At 36.8% G+C, this 22,207-nt stretch overlaps 1 protein-coding gene across 6 annotated transcripts in view; it reads right to left on the bottom strand.

Annotated features, from left to right (window-relative positions):
• OSBPL6 (oxysterol binding protein-like 6) overlaps nucleotides 1–22,207 on the bottom strand; it is a 115,769-nt gene that overhangs the window by 17,788 nt on the left and 75,774 nt on the right. For 4 of the 6 annotated variants that reach the window (XM_012650700.1, XM_012650701.1, XM_012650704.1 and 1 more), the window contains 4 exons: nucleotides 18,138–18,303; nucleotides 13,105–13,238; nucleotides 3,473–3,580; nucleotides 1,253–1,390 (listed from right to left, as the gene is read on the bottom strand). In XM_012650700.1, the coding sequence (XP_012506154.1) occupies nucleotides 1,253–1,390; nucleotides 3,473–3,580; nucleotides 13,105–13,238; nucleotides 18,138–18,303 (546 nt within the window). The remainder of the gene's footprint in view (nucleotides 1–1,252; nucleotides 1,391–3,472; nucleotides 3,581–13,104; nucleotides 13,239–18,137; nucleotides 18,304–22,207) is intronic. The other 2 variants (XM_012650702.1, XM_012650703.1) reach the window with 1 other exon arrangement.

The following is a 22,207-nucleotide window of genomic DNA, read 5'->3' as shown; positions in this document are numbered from 1 at the left end:
TTCCTTGCTCACCAAGCAACCTGCTGACTAGAATTAGAATTTGCCATGCAGATTTGCCTACAGGAAACAAGGCACTAACTAGCAAGATGATTATTCTGTCCACCTGACAGTATCAATTGTCATTACAAATAATTAAACTAGCACTCTGGCCTGTGAATGGGAGTCTCTGTAAACCTGTTAATGCCTACCTTGGGATCTGGAAAGCAGGTGCATGCCTTGGTGTGCTGACAAATTCAGTACAAAAGAATTCTATTTTACTTTTTTCTCATTATAAAAGTGATGTGTATTCATTATTTCTTTCTCATTTCTGCTTTATGTTTGTTTCTAAAATCACTCACAATTTCAAACATCCAAAAACAACTACTACTAATTGTCAGGATGTTTCCTCCCAATCTATTTTCTATGCATATGGAAATAACATTCAACTGCTATTTCATTTCTTTTTTGTAAAAATGCAGTACAGATTTGCAATCCCGAATGATAAAATTCCTAATCGGCTGTGTGGGAAAGGGTTTTGGCTGCTTCCCTCATGCATGGGGAAAAAAAAAAAGCTTAGACTTATCCACTATGCAATTCAGCCATATAACAAAAATCACTTGTAGTCCCAAATCTATTTTAATAAAAAAATCAAAATGTTCTTGACTAAATTTCAGTAAAAGAACTAATTTCTGCAATGTGACCAAGGAAGAGGTTCCCTGTTTCTAAGACCTTGCCAAGAATTATGAACGGGAAGAATAATCCAATAAAGTTTTTATGATAGCCAGAGGCTAACCTCTAACCTCCAAAATCATAATTACTCAAGTAGACATATGCTAGACATTATCCTTCTAGGCTTGAATTCATGTCCCTGGCAAAGATATATAATATTTATGTGTCTGTGTGTGTCCATGAATAGTGATTTTCTAATCTTCCTATTCTTCTACATTTATTAGTCAGCCTCCTTCTTATAAAGAACTCTGTCACAAACTATTTGGTTACCCTGAAATATGAATCATAGAAGACAGTCAGAATAAATGTTTGGTTCTTTCCCTTAATTCATCAAATTAAAATTCTTTGTGCTCAGAAGTGTTAAGAAGTGCTCAATAAATGGGAATCGATATAGTTTGCATGTTTTTAGCATTGCCACAATTTGGGCATCTTATTGTGATGTAAACAAACAGACAAAAACAACAAAAAGTTTCCACAGTCTTATTTGCTTTAACTCGAACTCATAGTCACAAGCATTTGAAGCTGACAGGTCAAGGAATCTTACCTCGTTCTCAGACGAACTTGCAGAGAGGAGCACCTCTTGGGCGTCAAAGAACTCAGAAACAGACTCTGACATGGAGAGGCGGCTCTCATTGGCTACTTGCTGTGACAGGGGGAGACTGACATGAATTTGCTCACCAGCCTGCAGGAGAGAGAAGTATATGGTGTTACCATTTTCTCTTCTGTTAGAATAGCTACTCCTTCAAATTAGCCAGATCTCTAGTCTTTAACATTATGTGTTAAAAGAGCGGTGACCACAAGTAATTTTCACTTGCAACTCGGTAATGATCACTGCATAAGTTTCCTTCCAATATGTCTAAAGACTCCAAAACGCATAGTTCAGAGATGCTGGTACCGTGTCTTGATTGTAAATCTATGCTCAGTTGATATTAAGTGGAATTTAACAGGTTAAGCTCCGATTAATACTCTAAATTGATTATAGAGACACATTCATTCTCTTATTCTTAGGCCTGTCATTGCTAGTCATATTCTAACCAATGCACTAAACCTCGAGATGTATTTGTAGAAACTATGAGAGACATGCTAAGAAAACAATCTACAAGACTAATTTTTTTTCATGCAAACATCTGAAAGCTGGGAATATAAGACCAATTTTTGAGACAGAATTTATAAAAGCCATTTTCCAATTTGATCATGAATTTTAATCAATGAAACACATGACTAGAGTATTGAAACTTATTTGAAATTGTACTTTTATTCAATAAATGATAAATATTGTTTTCAAGGAAGCTATTTAAGTTTCAGTCAGAAATATATGTAAGAGAACTATAATGTATGTACTCTAGTGTGCATTTCAGGTTGAAAAGATTTCAACTGAGATTAAATCATTTTCAAATGACAAATTTTACAACTACTTCTAGACTCTGGGCAGTTGAGTGACTGTAAGTGTTACCAGAGAAAATGGGGCCAATGGAGGTGAATGGATGTAGGGTAGCCAGCTTAAGTCAAAACTTTAAGTCAAAGATAAGCTGTCTTGTTAATAGAATAATATTTCCTAAGCAGTTTAACCTGTGAACCTGTAGATTTCTAGTGAAATGTATGTTTTTGGTGTAAATATTACTTTAGTATTATTAATAGTTAAAACTCTCATTATATGTACCACTGTATATAAAACTCTAATATTACTGTTCAAAAGTATAAGTTCTCATGGCTATAAAATAATAATTTTAGAAAAGGTCATAAACAGAGTAATACATTTAAGTTTAGCCCAAACACTGAATGTTCTCCTATTCTCTTACTATTTCTTCAACCTGAAGAATGGAATAATAATATCGCCTACCTCAAAGGGTTGTTGAGAATGTCAAATGAGACAACACATGCAAAATATTAATAGTTAGCACAATACCTAGCATATAGTAAGCATTCACTGGACATATGTTAACTATGAATTACCATCACCAGCAGCAGTAACTGCAGCAGCACCATTAGTATTAGCAAGGTCAGGGGACTTCTCTCTCTAGATACAGCTTTCAAAACAAACCTTAAGAAAACTTTCGTTTAGCAACTTCTCAGCTAAAAATGTTTTTTATAAAAACATTTCATTGGGCCAGGCGCGGTGGCTCACGCCTGTAATCCTAGCACTCTGGAAGGCCGAGGCGGGCGGATTGTTTGAGCTCAGGAGTTCGAAACCAGCCTGAGCAAGCGCGAGACCCCGTCTCTACTAAAAATAGAAAGAAATTAATTGGGCAACTAAAAATATATAGAAAAAATTAGCCGGGCATGATGGCACATGCCTGTAGTCCCAGCTACTCGGGAGGCTGAGGCAGAAGGATTGCTTGAGCCCAGGAGTTTGAGGTTGCTGTGAGCTAGGCTGACGCCACGGCACTCTAGCCTGGGCAACACAGTGAGACTCTGTCTCAAAAAAAAAAAAAAACATTTCATTGGCCATTTGATGATAATGAACATTTCAAATGAAGAATGAGAAAGACACAGAAAATTAACAAGCTGAAGTAGATATATAAATATTGGATGGCATCAGGTGAACATAGGAATAAATAAAAATATTAATAGACACTGATCACCAAGAATAAATGATGTCAAACTCACATACATCCTTTACTTCAAAGTGAACTGTCAGCAACAGAAATATTTATGGATAGAATCATATTAACAGTGAAAGAACCGTATAAAAATAAATAAAAATATGCAGCAGATTTAGATGCCATAAAATAGGTACTCTACATCTATTAAAAATGAGTCTTACCTCATCAGGGCTAGGAATAATATTTACACTGACAACCTGATCACAAATAATAGACTCTGAATGTATTCTGTTCAACCGACTCCTTAGCTCAGCATTCTGGTTGAGTGCCTTAAAATAACAAAAACCGCACATGTAATTTCAAATTAGTAAATAAGCATAAAACAGAACAAGCACAAAAGTACAAGTTGGACAATAATGTCTGTGATGCTTTTAGCTCTGACTTTTGGAATCATCATGAGCCAGATCCTACCAATAAGAAGAAAACAAATGGCTCAGAACTAAAGTATTAATTTTTTGTAATATAAGATCATTGTTTTGTACATTAGTGGGCTGAAACTATTTTTCATAGTTTTATGAATTGTTTCATAAAACAATTTCATAAACAATTTATGAATTGTTTCATAAAACAATTTATGGAATTTTCTCTTCCTTAGAGTCAGGCCCATTACATCCAAGCTCAGTCTACCACCACATATATATTACATTTTGTAGCCTGGGATGAAAACTATTGATTCTTTCAATTTTTTTTTTTTGTTCAAGTTTCTAAAGTTTGGGAGTCATTTCAAAGCCAGATAGTTACCTTAAAAACTATTTGGAAATGGAATGAACAATGAACTGGTTTTAGTTTAGAGAATTATATTTTAGTCTGGTTAAAGAAAATAGCTGTATTTTCATTTTCCAGGAGCACATAATTAATACATATGACAATGCAGCAGAACTAACTCAAGTATGGACAAAAAGGTGTCTTCGCTGAACAGTATAGACATTGACAACCATAATAAAGAATGTAATACTAAAAGCAAACTAATTCCAAGTTGTCTACATCACATTACTTTCAACATACCTTAAGTTAGCACCAGTAAAACACTACTTGCTATAATACAGTTTAGTACACGGAGCAACTGCATTTATTACAAGAAGAGAACAGCTTTACAAAAGCATGGCTTCCCTACAGGGGAAGGGAACACACAGGGAACCATGTGTTCCTGTGGACAAAGGAACAGTGAATCCTCCAGGAATGCACACCACATTGACGTATGGGAACATGTTCCATTTATATTACACGGATTTAGCTAACTAGAATTCTACCAAGCCTCATGTAAAAGACTTTTGTGAAGATAGTGACAAGATGGACAACTTCCTTTCCTTCTCATTAAAAGCAGCAATTGGTAAGATGGAGGCGGATGTTTTAGAGTAGAAGATAACTGTCAAGGCTTAGTAAAGAGGGCATCTGCCCCAGGGTATGGGCATCCTGCTTCATTCAGAGTCAATGAATACAGTAAACCAATGCATATACAAATACAATATCATAACTACAACTCTGTACCCATTAAAACACCCGGGATAAATACGAATCAGCTAAACTCTCCACCTGCGCAGACCAGAGCATACTCTTTGAGCAGGGAGCACAGAACAGCCTCTCCTCTCTCCTCTCTCCCTCCGGGTTCCCTCTTCTTCCCTTCGTCCAACTGAGCTTTTGCTTTTTGATGAGAAAATTATTCACGCGCAGCTTTTGGCTTTTGTTTAAAGTCTTTAGAGCAAGTTTGTAAAATATGTCAAATGATACACTCAATCTGCTGATGGATTAAAGGTGGATACAGATCCTGCAGTCATTACATTTGCATATAGGAGGAAATATGTCTCTGGCTATCTGAGAAAACAGGGATATGTTAGAAAAAAGAAGTGATAATGTTCTTAGTAAATAAACCGTGTGCCTCAAAGGAAGAATTCTAATAGCTTTTCATCCTACAAAAATACTCAGGATCATTTTTCTTAGAGCAAAATCTCAAACACTTAGAATTTGGAAAAAAAGATACTGCATCATTCTTATCCTTTGTGACTACTACAGACAGGCTTATTTGTTCATTATTTCCTTGCCTAGAAGTATATGCAATGTTGTCTTAGTTACTGAAATATTTGCAACCAGATATATTTTGCCACCATGTAAGTGGGAGGCCCCAGGGTAAGTTGTTCGATGGTTTTCATTGCAGAATCACAGTCTTTACCTGAGGGGTTTATGCAAACTTCAACTAATGGTTCCTTCAAAGTGACTATACCTTCTGTTGCTACTAGAACAGTGTGAACAAAACAAACCCACGAAAACTCAAGGGCAAGGATAAGTAATGGTCTTCTTCAGAGTGGAAATATTAAACATAGGTTTGTCATTTATAGGAAGGTTGCAGAGTTGTTTGCTCTGGATGTTTAAAAAAATTAAATTCTCATTTAAACTCCCATCTCATTCAATATTCATTAAATGTGATCCTGCCTACCTACAGGTATGTGTGAAGGGCACACAAGATAACCTCTAGCCTTTAATATCAACAGGAAATGAACTAAAAGTTGTTTTTTTACTGAGCATAATTTATTATTTTTCTTGGATGCGATGTGAAAAATAAAAAATCCTGGCCTGGGAGTCAGAGGATCAGGTTCTCTTGATCTCAGGACTAAGTGATCTTAACTATGTTACTTAACCTTTCTAGGCCTTGATTTTCTCAGGCGAAAAATAAGGGAGTTGTATCAGATGACCTTTAAAGTCTCTTTCAAATTTGATTAAAACGCATGGTCAGAATCTTGCACAGTGCTTCCTGGTTATCATTATGAAGATCAGCTACTGTCCAGAATAGTGTAAAATTAATTCTGGTTCTTGGGATTTTCTGATGCTTATGTTGGAGTTAATGAGAGTTGTCTATACTTTCAGGGCTGGGCATAAGTATTTGGTGTTCTAAGAAGAACATAATCAAGATACTTTTACATTATATGCGAAGTTTGCTTTGACATTCTCTGAGATAGTCTGGAGAGAGATTTTTGTCACCTATATCTTTACTTAACTCTATCGTTGTTGAAACCCTGTTCTCCTCTCAATTGGTAGCAAAAGAGTAGCATGGGAGTAAAAGAGAGAAATCTTGGTTAAAGTATTTCTTATTGAGATAACAAATAATAAAAGTATTTTTATTTTTAAATTTTTTTACATTTTCATTTTTTAATTTTCATTTTTTTCAAACTTCAAAACTAAATTTTTTGAAATGATTGCTAATACTTAAAAGCAAAGATCTGTCATAGTTTGCCACTATGGGTAAAGAATAATAATTTACTGCCAAAATATTAATATTAATATTGTGCCAAAATAGTTTGGTTCTATTTTAAGGGTATGATAATGCATTTTACTAGTTCTTATTTTAATCATTTTTAGAACTGAGACAAAAGTAGATAACTCAATTTTGCTTATGCTATTTCAAATCAGATGTTAAGCATGTTGAATTCAAAGCTTAAAGCTTAAAAGAAACAATTTTATTAATAATATATATGCAGTGGTAGAAAAGAAGTTGTTGTTGCATAGCACAGAAAGCATGGCTACCAAGACTGCTCCAACTCTGGCAACCTCAGTGGTGGACAGTGTAAGCCGACAACTGAGCATGCAACAGCCCATTTCTCGCGTCTTCCCTGGGCCCGCCCCTCCTTCTGCCTTGACCATACAGATAGTTTTTGAAGTTTGCTACAACCAAGTGCCATGAGTTTTGTGGTGTAGTGCTCTCAGGTAGTGCTCAGGACCACATTTATTATTTCCCTCCCTGAAACTCAATTATTTTCTCTGTAATGATATAATGGAAACCTTGGGAACACTGAGGAACTGAGGTATTGTCAGGGAAATGATGCTCTTAGTAATAATTACCATTAAAAGGCCCAGAAGATGGCATAATTAATGTAAAGAATATACCCAAGGAGAGTGAATAGCTGCATAGCAAAGAAAAGGAGGCAGATCACCATCACTCGCACCAGCCAACAAACAAGAAAAGCTATGGAGATACTGCTCTATTAGTGGCATACGGGACCAAAGCCTAAGAAGAAGAAAGCACCTTGAAGCTCGGAATTGTGCCTGGATTCTTCACTAGGCAGGTTTTGTGTGTTTTCTCACTACTTGCTTTAGTGAGCTCAGACTACACTAACATCTTCATAATGCAAATTCATTTCCCCATGCCCCGTGTTCCTCACACACATTCAAGTCTAATATGTCCGGGAAACACTCAATTCCTTTCCCATTTATCAAAGAAGTCACCATCTTGAAGATTTGAGCCAGAATCAATGACCTGAATCCCCTCCTCCTTACCTATTAACTATCATACATCAGCCCTGGCAGACAATTCCCTGGTGAGAATTTACCTTGGACTGGGTGAGACTCTGGCATAAACATTTTACTAAATGGAACTGCGGGTTATGGGAGGAAAACATGAAAGCCTGATGGAGAAGGATATGAAACATATGGCAAGATGGAATCATCATAAATTCAAACCCTCTGGATAAAAGCAAAACTGGTTCAAAAGGAGTGAGAAAATGAGTATAGAAATGATCACAGCTAGAGGTGTCAAAAACTGAATCCTGGGTATCTCTTTAAAATCACCTTGTCTTTTCAAATAAAAAAATACTATTATCATATATTTGGAAAATGCAAAAATTAGAAAAATATTTAAAAAAAATCATACCCAATTGTTGGTAGTTTGGTCTTTTTCATTCCAGTTTTTTCCTATGCATTTTTTTTGTATTGTTTAATGAGTGCACAGTTTACACAATGTATCTTCCCCTTATTCCTTGCACATAAACATTTATGTTTCAAACTCTTCATAAATATAATTTTAATAGTTGCATCATAAAAAATTATTTCCTATTATTGGACACTTATGCTGCTACTGATTTTTGCTAGCATAGATAATGCTGTCATGAGCATTTATATATAAAATTATTTTCTATATTCAGCATTAGGACGAGCCATATCAACAATTGACCTACAGGGTAAAAGGTTAAAACTTTTTTAAGGCTTTTAATAAATATTGCCAAACTATGTTCAAAATGACAGCAATTTAAAATTGCTAGATAGCTTTAAAAAAGATGTAAAGGATTTTATGAAGAATGTCTTTGTACACAAAAAATTTGGCCAAGTCTCAGGGAACTGTGGAATTTAGGAACAAACAAATATACTCAGAACTTTTGTCCTATCACAGAATATTTATTTTGGGTATGTGAAATGTTGTGGACAGGAACGATGACAGATACCACGACTGGGATTCTAAATTATGCTACTATGTGCCTTAAGCCAATTTTTTACTTACATTCTCATACATACCACATTTCATTGATTCTAAGGTGCACATTTTTCCTCACATTCAGTGTCTCTGAAGCACTGTCAGTTTAATTGACAGTAGTGTTTTTTTTTTCTTAGTAATGTACAAAATGAAGGCATATCTAACAATTGACGGCATCTCGATTTAATGAAATACAGTAATTCTAGCTGGAATAGATGTATCATATTCTGTTGCTCACATTTATATGGGCCCAACTCCCACTGCATTTAGTACAAGCTGTGCACAAATTCCGAGGCCAAGAATCAAACTGGTAACAGTGATAAACTATAATGTACTGAAGACAGACTCAAGTTGAGCTGAATCTTCCATTATTACGGTAATCTGGGGTTTGCCTTAGTTTTATTATATATCATTTGATTTTGGTGTTCAGGGTACTACATTAAATGGGACATGAAATTATAGCTGATGTGAAATAAAGTCATTTATAAGGGATAGATGTCACATAAAATATCCTGTCCTATAGGCTTGAGTCCAACATCTATGCTGCCTCTCAGGTGTGAAAGTTCATTCAAGTTTTATGGGGATAAAATAATAGAATTATGTATGTGTTTGTATACATATAGATCAGGGAAGTAATATTACTTTAGAAGAGCAATTCATACATTGTCCGGCCTTGCAAATTGTTACTTGCTCAAGACAGGTAGTAATTTATGCTGAGTATGTAGTGAAAAATGCTAATTTCATATATTTTATATGCTATGTGCCTTCTAAAAGGATGATGAAATTTGCTGAGTTGATATACTTAAAGCCTATTGAAAAGCAGCATTTTAATCATTAGACATATATCAAATAGGACTTATGTCAAATAAAATATAAGCTTTAAAAATGTTAGACTACTTAAAGAAGTTATTTAAATTCAGTCTCTCTCCCTTCTTCCCTCTGTGGGGGTAGACCTGGCTTGATAACAGGCCATCAGAAAAATATCTGGGGGTTTAACTGATGACACTTGAATACAGACCAAAGAGGTCTTATGCCACCTAAAATCACGATCACACTATAATATGAAGTTATACTCATCTAAAAACATACTGAGAGCATGGAGAACAATTGTCTTGACACATTCAAGCTATTTAGTACTTGTTCGATCTTAAGTGCTGCATTAAAAGAGGGACGGTGAGAATAGAGTTGGTGAACCAGGACAGCTGACTAGCTAACGTTTCCTGCCTTCAATGTCTCCTTGTCCTCTGGCTCCCTTTCCTCATGATATAAACATACTGAGATGACTGACAAATTCCAGGGTTGACTCTCAGTCCATATATTATTTGCTGCTAAATCAGATGCTGTAAACCTTTTCCTTCTTGAGACTATCAGATCTCCATCCTTGATCTCAATGGTCATCACTTCTAAATCCTCTGAGTCTCCATCAAAGGATCCTCTTTCTTAGCTTGTCCTTTAAATATTAATGTTCTCTAGGGCAGCATCAACACCGCTGATCCTCTTTTATTGGACTGAAAACACAATGCGTCAACATCTGTGACTTCCCTGATATGCTGGGATATCCACACTCTATAGCCCAGTTCTGTATCTTGAGCTCTAGATCAAAATATCTAATTGCCTGTAGGATGGCCCACAGATGCCTCCATCTCTACAAAAATCACTCAACATATACCTCTCACAAACCCGTTCCCCTTGTATTCCCTCTCCTGGGGAAAAGAACTATCATATACCCAATTATCCAAGTGAAAATCCTGGACTCTGTCTTCTTGTCCCTCTAACATTCAGTTGCTCTCCAAGCAATGCTCATTCTCCCTCCTCAGCATCTTTGAAATGCATCCCCTCCTCCCACCAATGTTGGCACTTCCTTAGTTCAGGGATATTATCTCAAACATCATAAAATATTCGAAAATTATCTTGAATATCATAAGTGTCTGCCTAACTAATCTTGCGTGAATTTCATCTACTCCCCATGCTGTACTAGAGTAATTTAATATGTAGAATATATGCAGTAATAGTTCTAATTTATGGCATTATCATTCACCAGTTAAAATCCTGTGAGCCCTCCCCATCACTGATAGGATAAATCTAAAATCCTTTTTGTGATCCCTAATGAGCTGGTTCTTGCCTACTTAACTAGCTACTCTTAGAATAATTCTTCCTTGTTCATCCCATACTTTAGCCACTATGAACTGCCTGCCATTCTCCAGGCATCTCTCCAGTGGCCTTATCATGGCTAGTGATTTGTTAGAAAGAAGTGAACTGCCAGCAAACCTAAATCCCTAAGCAGAGGCTGTGCTGACTTCCAAAAGGGAGTTCAGACTCAGAGGTGATGGGAATAGAGGCCAGTGAGGGTGCCCAATGGTGTGTGTGTGTGTGTGTGTGTGTGTGTGTGTGTGTGTGTGAATGGACACAAGAATGTGAACATTGCCAAAATGCTGTGATAATGCACAATCACGGGCACTGAATTCTCTAGAGGATAGAGTGCAAGTCTATTTGGGACTTAATAGTCTCAAATTATTTTTATATCTTTTGAGGATAAAATTGAATTTTTTGGCTAAAACGACTAAACAAGAAACCGAACAACCCAACAAAAATCTATTGACACTTTAACTTTAGATGCAAGTAAATATGTTTTGCTAAGAGGGGGAAATATTTTAACCTGAAGGTTGCATAGTTGATATAATTTTGCTTTATTATACTTTTTCCATGTTAGCATAAGGTCCTTCCACATGAGCTGCTGCTGTCTACTCAGGCCCAATTCAAGGCCCGATTCCTCCATGAAGCCTGATCTGCGGCTCTGCTCTCTGCTCAGGGATCTCCCATTCCTTTGAGCAAGAGTCCTGGGAATCTGCGCTCCCGGCGCACCACTCTGAATGGACTACAGTGTGGTCCACTTCACTGTTTCCTGGATAAATACTGCCCCTCTCACGAGTCAGATCATGAGCTTCTCAGGAACATGGCCAGGGCTACTTTTACCTTGGTGTTCTGCGCCTTGCGTAGTACCTAGTATACAGCCAGTTGAAGAAAATCCAGTGAATAAGTGAAGGAAAAAATGAATAACTGTTTTAAAGTTTCTCTTCCTAATCATTTCTACTCTCACCTGACACCCAAATCTAGATCTCTATCTGCCGTTCTCTGTCTTACCAAGGAGCAAATGAAAGGAAGCAAGCGAGCAGGAAGCAAACACATTTCTCTTATTTTCCTCAGTGCACGCTTTCATATCACTAAGCCTCCATCATCAATACATCTGAAGGACATGCGGCAGTGTTTAGGGGGACACGAGTGTATTTTACACGTTTATGAGATGACATCTGAAGGTTGACTTGGCCATTATTTTGATCTTTCTGGTACAGGATACTTTCAGAATAATGATTTGGAAGATCAATTAATGTCAACGTAATGTTCAACAGATATGTGACGTGAGAAGAGTTCAGGTAAAACCGTTCAAGTGTTCGTATGAATAAAGCCCTCTGCAGACTTGGCAGAACAGCAGCCACTTTTAATGCTCATGCTCTCGAGGCTGCTGGGTTTGCAGCTGGAAGCAGCTGGCAGTGTTTTATGGTGAATGTGGAAAGTGTGGCCCAGATAACAGCACTCCATAACATGAAACTTAACACTGCAAATATGTCGACAGTTCAGGTACATACAACATGGTGATACAATTTAAGTCTAATTTTTAGGGACTGAGGGACACTTTTCAAGGAGGGTCTGATCCACACGGAGAACCACTTACCCAGGATTTGCTCGCTCCTTCACTCTGATCCAAGGCACCAGGAAGTGAACAATATTTTATATAAACACTGAGTTCTCACACAAAATCACATAACAACATTGAATTCTCAAAGGAATTAAAATAAGTGCATTTATAGACTTACTAAAGAAAATATTTACTCCACATGAAGTACTCAGTGTAAAAAAGCATAAGTGTAGCTTTAAAGGGTTTTTATCAGAAATTTCAACTTTGATATTGAAATTTCAACATATATATACACATAATAGGGATCTGATTAGTACTGATAAGATCAATTATACAATATATTTTAAAATATAAAAGTCTAGCTTCAAGGAGCATAACTTAGATAGGAAGAAAATCCCAAGAGTACAAATTAGAAAAGAAAAAATGGATAATGGTAATCAGTAATTTTCAACAGATTAAGATGTAAGGGAAAAATATTAAGTGTGAAAGCTCTAGTAGGTTTTGTTCCATTTACCACTGGACTGAATATATTCTGGAACATATTTTGTATGTGTAAATCATATAAATGCATGGTTCTTTTTTTAAAACCAGGGGCTACCTTATAGATGACCTTAGAGAGGCATTAAATGCTCAATTAGTCAAAATAACAATTATATGCTTGCAAGCAAGTTTGGTTTATTTTCACTCTTACCTTGAGATTTTGGGGAAGAAAAGTAAGAAAATACAACACTGACACTGCAATGTCTTGAGAGAATTTCAGAGGACTGTGCCGTCCCTACGACTGATCGCCTCCTGCCTCTGCATCTTTTGTCTTACAGGGGTGGGGATGTGTCATGCATGTGAGAACATACAGTCTCGTATACCTGAGACAGTGACTGTCGGAGCCGCGCCATCTGCGTGCTGTGGCCTTTACTGTGATCCTGTTCAGAAACCATCTGCTTCAGCTTCTCCTTCTCTATAGCTATGCTATTAAACGCAGACTTCAAAAGAGAATGCACTGGGTGGTGAGAAAAGTGAGAAACAAATGTCAAATATAATGAAAAAGAACATACAAAATCATAAACTTCTCAGGACTTAAACTTATACATAGACATTTTCGGGAAAGGCAATGTTACAGTCTAATTAAAAAATCAATCTTAAAATGGAATCTATAAGAATATCTATACTCCAAACAAATATGGCCATGGTAGTTAATCAGGGTGAAAATTAAGGTATACCAGGCAAGCCAACATGGATTTGAAAGCAGCATAAAACATATCAATATCCATTCTAAATATCAGTATTTAGAAATTATTTATAATTCCTAGAAGGAAAGGAACAATTTTTACTTACCATATTTGATGGTAATATCTGAGCAGTTCTATGTAGCATGAAGTTTCATGCAAATCATTTAGAACTATCCAAAAATTATTTCCCAAAAGCATGCACCCAAAAAAAGAGCATTTTATGAGTCCTGCCAATATAAAACAGGCAGCTGTTCTAGAAGTTCTGATGAGTTGTTCTCTTGGAGGTGGGAAATGATTGGATTCTAAGAATGCCACTGGCATTATTCTCAGCCAGGAATATCCTGATGTCAAAGTGCTTAGATTTAAAAGCAACAGTACCCTATCCCTGCCCCCCATCATTTCCTACATACATACTTAATTAACAACATTAGTAAGATCTGAAGCAGTCTTTAATTTTGAACTACAAAATGAGGTGAAATTTCCAACTCCTATCTTTATAATAACAGTTTCTATAATACATAGTCTTCTAAAATAGGTATTTCCTTATTTGAGAAAGGTTATTTTTAAAAGAAGTGGAAAATTTTAGCACAAAATACAGTGGCTGAATTAAAGGGGAAAAATGGCAGGATCAGAAAGAATTCATGATCTATTGATTTATGTGCTATATTCTGTCGTCATCTATTTAAAGGTAACAGCTTTATGGCTGGATTACATTAACCCGGCTGGGAGCTCTAAAAGCAAACTTTTCACCCATTTTAAAATTCATAATGCTTTCCAAAGAATTCACTCAACAGTCATAGAAAAGCTCTTTTTCCTCTTAGCACAGAGAATTTGTGTGTTGGTTGAAAATATGTAGTTTCAGCAGAGGCTTTTTCTTTAAAAAAAATAAATTTTATTGTGTATATTTAGGGAATACAACACAATGTTATAAGACCCATATAGGGAGTAAAATGGTTACTATAGTGGATCAAATTGACATAGTCATCATCTCATTTAGTTACCCATTTTTTCCTCCCTGTGGCAAGAACAGCTATAACCTACTCATTTAGCAAAAATCTTAAATATAACACACTATTATTAACTATAGTCCTCAGGGTGTACATCAGATCTTTCAACTTGTTCATGCTACATATTTGCTACTTTGTATCCTCTGACCTACATCTCCCTTCCTACACTGTTTTATTTTCTATCTCTACATATTTGACTTTTTTTTTTTTTAGATTCCACATATAAGAGAGCTCACATAATATTTTTCTTTCTGTGTCTGGCTTATTTTACTTAGCATAATGTTTAATGTTGTGGAAAATGGCAAGAACTTCTTTTTAGAGGCTGAAAATACTATTCCATTGTATATGTATACCACAGTTTCTTCATCCATTTGTCCATTGTATGGGATACCTAGGTTGTTTCCATATCTTGGCTATTGTAAACAATACTGTAATGAACACGGGAGTGTGATATCCTTACCAGCTGGTGATTTCCTTTCCTTTGGGTATATGCCCAGAAGAAGGATTGCTGGGTTGTATGGTAGGTCTATTTTCTATTTCTTTAGGAATCTCCATACTGTTTTCCATCATGGCTGCACCAACCTACATTCCCACCAACAGTATTCAAAGGCTGCCTTTTCTCCACACCCTTGCCAACACTTGTCTCTTATCTTTTTGGGATAATAGCTATCTTAACAGGTGTGAGGTAGTATCTCATAATGGTTTTGATGTGCATTTCCCTGATGATTAGTGATGCTGAGTACCTTTTCATGTACCTGTTGAGTTGTAAAAATTCTTTATATAGCCTGGATACCAACCCCTTACCTGATACATGATTTGCAAATATTTTTCCTAATCCATAGGTTGCTTTTCATTTTGTTGATTGTTATCTCTGCTATGCAGAAGCCTTTTAGTTTGATAAAGTCCGATTTATTTATTTTTGCTTTTTTAGTCTGAGCTTTTGGTGTGGTATCCAAGAAGTCATCACCAAGAACGATATCAAGGAGCTTTTGCCCTATGTTTTCTTCTATAAGTTTTATCATTTCAGGTCTTATGTTTAAGTGTTTATCCATTTTGAGTGGCTTTTTGTATATGCTGTAAGGTAAGGGTCCAATTTCATTCTTCTGCATGTGGAAATACAGTTTTCCTAGCGCTATTGTTTCTTTTTGATGCCCTTGTTGAAAATTAGTTGACCATATACGTCTGGATTTATTTCTGGGCTCCCTGTTCTGTTTCACTGGTCTATGTGTCTGTTTTTATGCCAGTGACACACTGCTTTGATTACTATAGCTTTGTTTTGTAATTTTAAATTAGGAAGTGTGATGCCTTTAACGTCCTTATTTCCCTCAGAATTGCATTGGCTATTGGGGTCTTTTGTGGTTCCATGTGAATTTTAGGGTTATTTTTCCTGTATCTGTGAAGAATGCCATTGGGATTTTGATAGGGATTGCATTAAATTTATACATTACTTTAGGTAGTATGGACATTTTAACAATATAAATTCTTTTGATCCATTAGCATGGAATATCTTTCTACTTATTTGTGTCATCCTCAATTTCTTTCATCAATGTTTTATAGTTTTTAGTGCACAGGTCTTTCAATTCCTTGGTTAAATTTATTCCTATGTATTGTATTTTATTTTTTGATGCTATCGTAGTGGGACTGGGTTTCTTTTTTAGCTAGGCTTCTTTTTTAGCTAGGTTTTTATTTGTGTATAGAAATGCCATGGAGTCATACATGTAGTAAAATGGTTATTATAGTGGGAACAAATTAACATATCCATCATCTCACTTACTTATGTATTTTGATTTTATATCCTGTAAGTTTACTGAATTGATTTATTAGTTCTGATAGTTTTCTAGTGGAGTCTTTGGGGCTTTCTACATATAGGATCATGTCAATTGCAAATAGAGATAATTTTACTTCATCCTATCTGATTTGAATACCTTTTATTTCTTTTTCTTGTCTGATTGCTCTTGATAGTATTTCTAGTACTAAGTGGCGAGAGTGGGCATCTCTGTCTTGTAACAGATCTTAGAGGAAAAGCTTTCAATTTCTCCCCATTGATTATGATTGCGACCAAATACACAAAGCTTTCCTGGGGCTGCCTTCAAATTTATTCATCTCCCTTTAGCAGCTGTGTTATACTCACATACTCAACTCATGTATTTGTTGTCTCATTCTACCTGCTGTACCCACTCCCCATGGAAGTAGAAGTTACTGGCTGCAAATCTATGCTGTTATATAAACAAAATAACATTGCTCTAGTCTAATAACATCACTAGGAGTAAAACAACAGGTGAGAGAGAGTTGGCTTTACAGAATCGCAATTGAGAAATCTATTGAAGAAAAGGAATAAAATTATTTAGCTTAATTGTTTTAGTATAATGGAATTGAAGAAATACCTGCTAGCACATTTTTGCTAATGGTTTGAGATAACAAATTTTGGTTAAGTTCAACATTCCTAGAGATGCCTTCAGTGTGTCTCCTTTCCCTGAGCCACCAGGCTCTAGAGTATTAGAGGGCACTTGAGATGTTCCACTTAACACATATATTCAAGAATATTTCATAACCTATTACCAGCAGCCCCAGGGGAAATAAATGGGATGAATTTACAACAAGGTGTTAGTGACCAAAAGCAACATAATGTATATTTCTCTCCAGGAGATTTTAAAAGACAATGGCTGAGAAGGTACTACCTTAAGTCAAAAAATGAACTTCTGTGTCTGAAAGTTAAATACTGCAGCAGTAAAGGGGATGTTAATTTTGGAGTCAAGACTCTTCTTGTTAAACATAGACAGGATGCTCAGTCCACCATACTCTATCCTGCTTTTTATTTATCATAGTCTACTCTCTGTGGCTGATGATAACAATTTAATTTACACAACAAGACTTATTGAAAATTTAACATAAAAAAAGAGACTTAAAGGTGAGGTTGACTTCCCCTCCCCTCAAATCTGAACTGGCCTATGATGCTCTGACCAGTAATATACGTGCTGTGCCAGTTCCAGAGCTGGCCTTGAAGAGGACGAGCACCTTCCACTCCCAGTTTCTTGGAGCCCTAAGCTGCCATGGAAGGGGAGAAGAGCACAGTTCTGTGCATCCTTCCAGCTGTCCTGCCAATGTGCCAGGCACATGAGGAAAGCCAGTTTGGGTCTTTCGGCCCAACCCAACCTGTGGCTGAATATCAGTAAGTGAGCCTTGTCCAGGATACATGGCACAGAAGGTCAGCTGCTTAGCTGCACGCTGCCTGGATTTCTAACCCTCAAATTTTAAGGTACAATAAGTGAGTGTTGTTTAATTAAAAAAGGGAAAGACTCAAACAGAATCTATTTTTTTCCTTGCTAAGGATAACCAGAAAATATGTATTAAATGACAACTAGGAAACATTGAAAAAAAAAATGTTGAGTAGTAAGTAGTATCTTGCCAGATTGCCTAGAATAACAATTTTTGACTTCCCTCTCCTTCATAACACTTTATTTAGTCAAAACTGTAAATTGGTGATGTGTGTTCTCCCAACAGGCAGGCATCACATCTTGCTGCATTTTGTATATAGAACTCCCACCAGTATATGCAACCATTTAATCTTTCTACCATTACCACACTGACAAAGATAAAAAAACAGAGGATCATCTTTCATCAAAGAAAAGAGGTTCTTTAAAGGGTGCATATATTTGTTGTTACCTTTCTGTGCAATTAGACAAAATTCTTCTTGCAGCTTTGTATAATCCGTTGAACTTTCTAGAGGGTCAGTGAGATGGCTAGGGGGAGTCTGAAATTCAATATCTGCACAAAGGTTGGGGTTGGAGGAATGCAAGCGAACCGGTGACATGGTAGCACTGAAAGGAACCTGAAAGTGGAAGACACAAATTATTAAACAACAGCAGTGCACTGTTTCACCTGCTCCTACATAGAAAAGTCTCTCCCATTCTTCAAAATAATAGATCCCTCTCTGATGACACACTCGGAGACACTGAGTACTCATTTATTTTGTAGGTGATTGGGGTGGAAAGAGAGAGTCTCATTTCCCATAGTTGTTTTAGGACTGCTGTGGACTCCCCGGTGTTTCACTGTTACAGAGAGAGATGACTACAGAATGACAGAGAGAAAAGGCAGAATCCCAGATAAGCTTCAACTCTGAACCCACCATTGTACCTAAAAAATAACTGGCAGAAAACAGCAGTCTGAACTGTGCGGTAGCTGACCTTCTCCTACAAAGTCTGGGCTACCATGCTCACTTCTTTGAGCCTGGAGCAGGATCTTACTAAACACGTTAAAATTCAAGAGATGCATGTACCAAAAGATTCACCTGCTCTGGGGCCATTAGATAAAACACAAACCACTCTTAATAGTAAATACGATAATGGCTTAAAGAGACTCCTAATTATTTTTGAAAGTGATTTATCAAAATATATATTAGTAAATGAAATATATATTACATAAATCTCTATAGTTTACCTTTATATGTTACACACAACTCTGTTACATATATGAACATGGCTTATGAACTGGCCAATAGTAAAAAGCATTAAGTAGAACAAGTCATATTACTAAAGATTTTCCCAAGTGGCTACAGGCACTTCCCTGCTCAGCCTGGAGCTGGACTAGGCTTGTGATGGGTGGATGCAAACCACCTTTTCCTCCCCTGGATGAAGGGCTTTCCTGAGCTTTACAAATGCCATCAGGCAAACATTCTTGGAAAATGAAAGTACCAATTTTTCTTGCAAATCAGATCACTAGAAACATCTCCCTAACTCTTACTGCATAGTTGTTCATGCAATTATCTTCAAGAACCAGACTCTTAGACTCCACCACAAGTTGAATTTTGTATAATTGAAAGGATAATTCACACCTCCATCTAGCAGGAACTATGCCATGGGAAGAAGAAACAAATACCCTGCCTGATGGATATGTATGTCAGAACCACTTCTTTTTTTTTATTTAATTTTTTTGTTTTAAACCTCCTAACAGATTTGGTGAGAGAAAGTGGGTAGAGGGATAGGACACTTTCTCTCTGTGGATATGGGGGACAGATGGAAGAGACAGAAAGAACCAAAAAATCTGGCCTGAGCTGCAGTTTGAGGGCAGTTGAGACAGAAGGTCCTTCTGATGTCCTACTGCCATGGCAGGGAGTTGTTTATCTCAAAAGATATTCAAGGGTTACTGGGGAAGGAAGTAAGTATTAAGTTTTCCCCTAAATTCAGCTAAGTTAAGCATGTTAATATATGTCATCCAAAGCATTTGGTATGTGCAGTTATCAAAATAACTGTACATCATCGTCTGTGGGGAACTTGCCACACTGGGCTGGGAGAGGTCAGCAGCTTGTTTGTCTCACCAGGCTCTGTGTTTCTGGCTATTCTAGATTTGAGATACAGGAGTGGCAAATAAGCCAACTGAGAAAATGGAGTGCTGGGGGTTAATAATTTGTTGGAATCCTGAACAGGTAGCTTTATGATAACAATAACAGGTCATTTTAGGACACTTACAAAGGAGCGGGATTTATGTGGAAGAATGCTTGTAGATAGATAAAGAAAATTCTGACTTTCACTGTGGTGGTGCTAAATCTAGAAAGAACGGTTACTCCATAGTCCTACAAGAGGGCCACAGAGAATCCACGGGAAGGTTGGTGGGGATTGGGAGGTCATGGGGAGACACTGTGAGTTGAAAAAATAGGTTTTCAGGGAGTTTTCAGAATTAAGGATTTTGTTTCCTGATACAAGGAACTAGAAAAGCATTAAGAAAAAGAAATGTGGGTGTTTGGTGATGGGAAATTTAATGTGTCACGGATCATGGAAAAGGTTTTATCTGCACTTTGGTGGCCACAACACTCCAAGAACTCCTACGGCTTAGAAGAGGAGTCTCTTCCTTGAGTGGCTGGAGAGGGGTCCTGGGAGTTGGGGGACAGGCTGCACACGGGGTCATGCTGTTGTGAAAACCCAGGGAGTCCAGGAAGGACCCAGACTTGTCCTTGAGATAAATTGTTATCTCTCTATTAAATGTTTGAATCGGATGCTGAGAAGAGAAACACAAGTTACAAATCTATATTTGGAACATAATGGAAGCTTAAATTGGCTATTAAAACAGTAAAAGTGGTTATGTATATTACCCACAGGGAAGAGGACTTGGAATACTCCACCCAAACTGAAATCAAATAGTTCCCTGGGAAATTGAGAACAAATTTTCATATATTCCTGGCTGAAAATGTTTATATTGATATCTTTTTTGTTAAAAGAAGTATGTGGAATGGGTCATTTTAATTGAGGAATTCATGAAATGAAATTGAGAACACAAACTAGGATGTATTAATCTAACTCTAATTGAATATCTCTTCAGCCTGGGGACTTATTTACTCAGTTTTTAACTCATCAATTTGGGTATTATGGGATTAAAAATTTAAATAGTTAACTAGTTTCTCTGTCAGTGATGGTTGGAGTGGGAGCTGCCTACAGCACTCCATGTTTATACCTTGAGCACCCTCAACGCTGGATTCAGGCTTTCTACTCTGAAGTCCTATGACAGGGAGGAAGCCTGATTCTGGAATATTCTGGTACCAGTAGCTGTAGTTTGGAATGGGGATGTTAGTAGATGCTCTTAATACCTGTCTATGAAGAAGTCAAAAGAGAAATGAGTTGACAATGGAACTGCTGGCACTGAAATCCAGCAATGGCAGACATGAAAGAAACACACACAGTATGTCTATGATATACACCAAGCTTATAGGACTTATGGAGCCAGCATGGAAAGTCTCTTGCTGTTGCTACTTTCCACTATGTGTACAGGGATCCCTTGGGGGTACTGATTACTTTGGGACCCTCAGCGTCCTTCCATGGGGAGGAGCCAGTGTTTCTCTTTTTCCAACCTCCTGTTCTGGTGGGTCTGGCTGATGTTGCAAGTTGGCCATTCTGAGTGCTCATGCTTAAGGATCAACAAGAATAAATGTTTGCAACATGTCCTTGGGTATACTTTTCTTTGGGAGTAATCTCTGTTGCCTCAGACTTTTGAGTTGTAGAGGAAAATGAGTGACTAGGAATTATTTGGAAGGATTCCAGGTAAAAGGTACGTGGCAGGATAGCATAGGCTCAAAATGCGTGGGATAACGTTAGTGTCGTGAATAGAAAGGACTGTGAATTAAGGGGAACCACAGCACTATGAGAAATAGGGGAGCTGGGTCACCAGCCTCAGGTCACTGGAATGTGGAGAAGGGGCCGAGGGAGCCAGCTGAGGGTCCTGCTAGATGTTGCTATGTTTTGATATGGAGTCAAAGCTATAGATCCTAAAGTAGCCATTCCTCCTAGTTATTCCTGAATACAGAATTAAATGTCAGTAGCTTTTCTCATTATATGCATCTAAGTTATTTTTGTAACTTCTGTAGTCACAGCTATTCTGGGAGGTGCGCATAAATGATTTCTTCTTTAATAAGCTTTTTCTTTTCTACACCTAATTTTTAAAATATAAACCCATTACATTCAAATAGGTACTAATCCCGGTTGTATTACATTCACTGTACACACTTGCAATTTTAAAAATAAACACAGGAAAAACATAATCACTTCCCTACATGTCATCTCAGATGTACATTACTTAAGGAAGGAAATACTAGTATTTTCATGAAATGATTGACCTTTCCTTTTCATACTGGGGGATGTTAATAATAATCACTTGGACTCTCTAATAATCATTTGGATTTCTTAATTTTATAAAAGAAAAATTACACTTAAGAATTATGTTGAACCTTACAAAGAAAGACTTAAAAA

Source organism: Propithecus coquereli, unplaced genomic scaffold (assembly GCF_000956105.1).
Source record: "Propithecus coquereli isolate 6110/MARCELLA unplaced genomic scaffold, Pcoq_1.0 Scaffold34, whole genome shotgun sequence".
Taxonomy (NCBI): Eukaryota; Metazoa; Chordata; class Mammalia; order Primates; family Indriidae; genus Propithecus; species Propithecus coquereli.
Note: the sequence above shows the minus strand (reverse complement) of the source record. Positions and strands in the feature narration are given on the sequence as shown.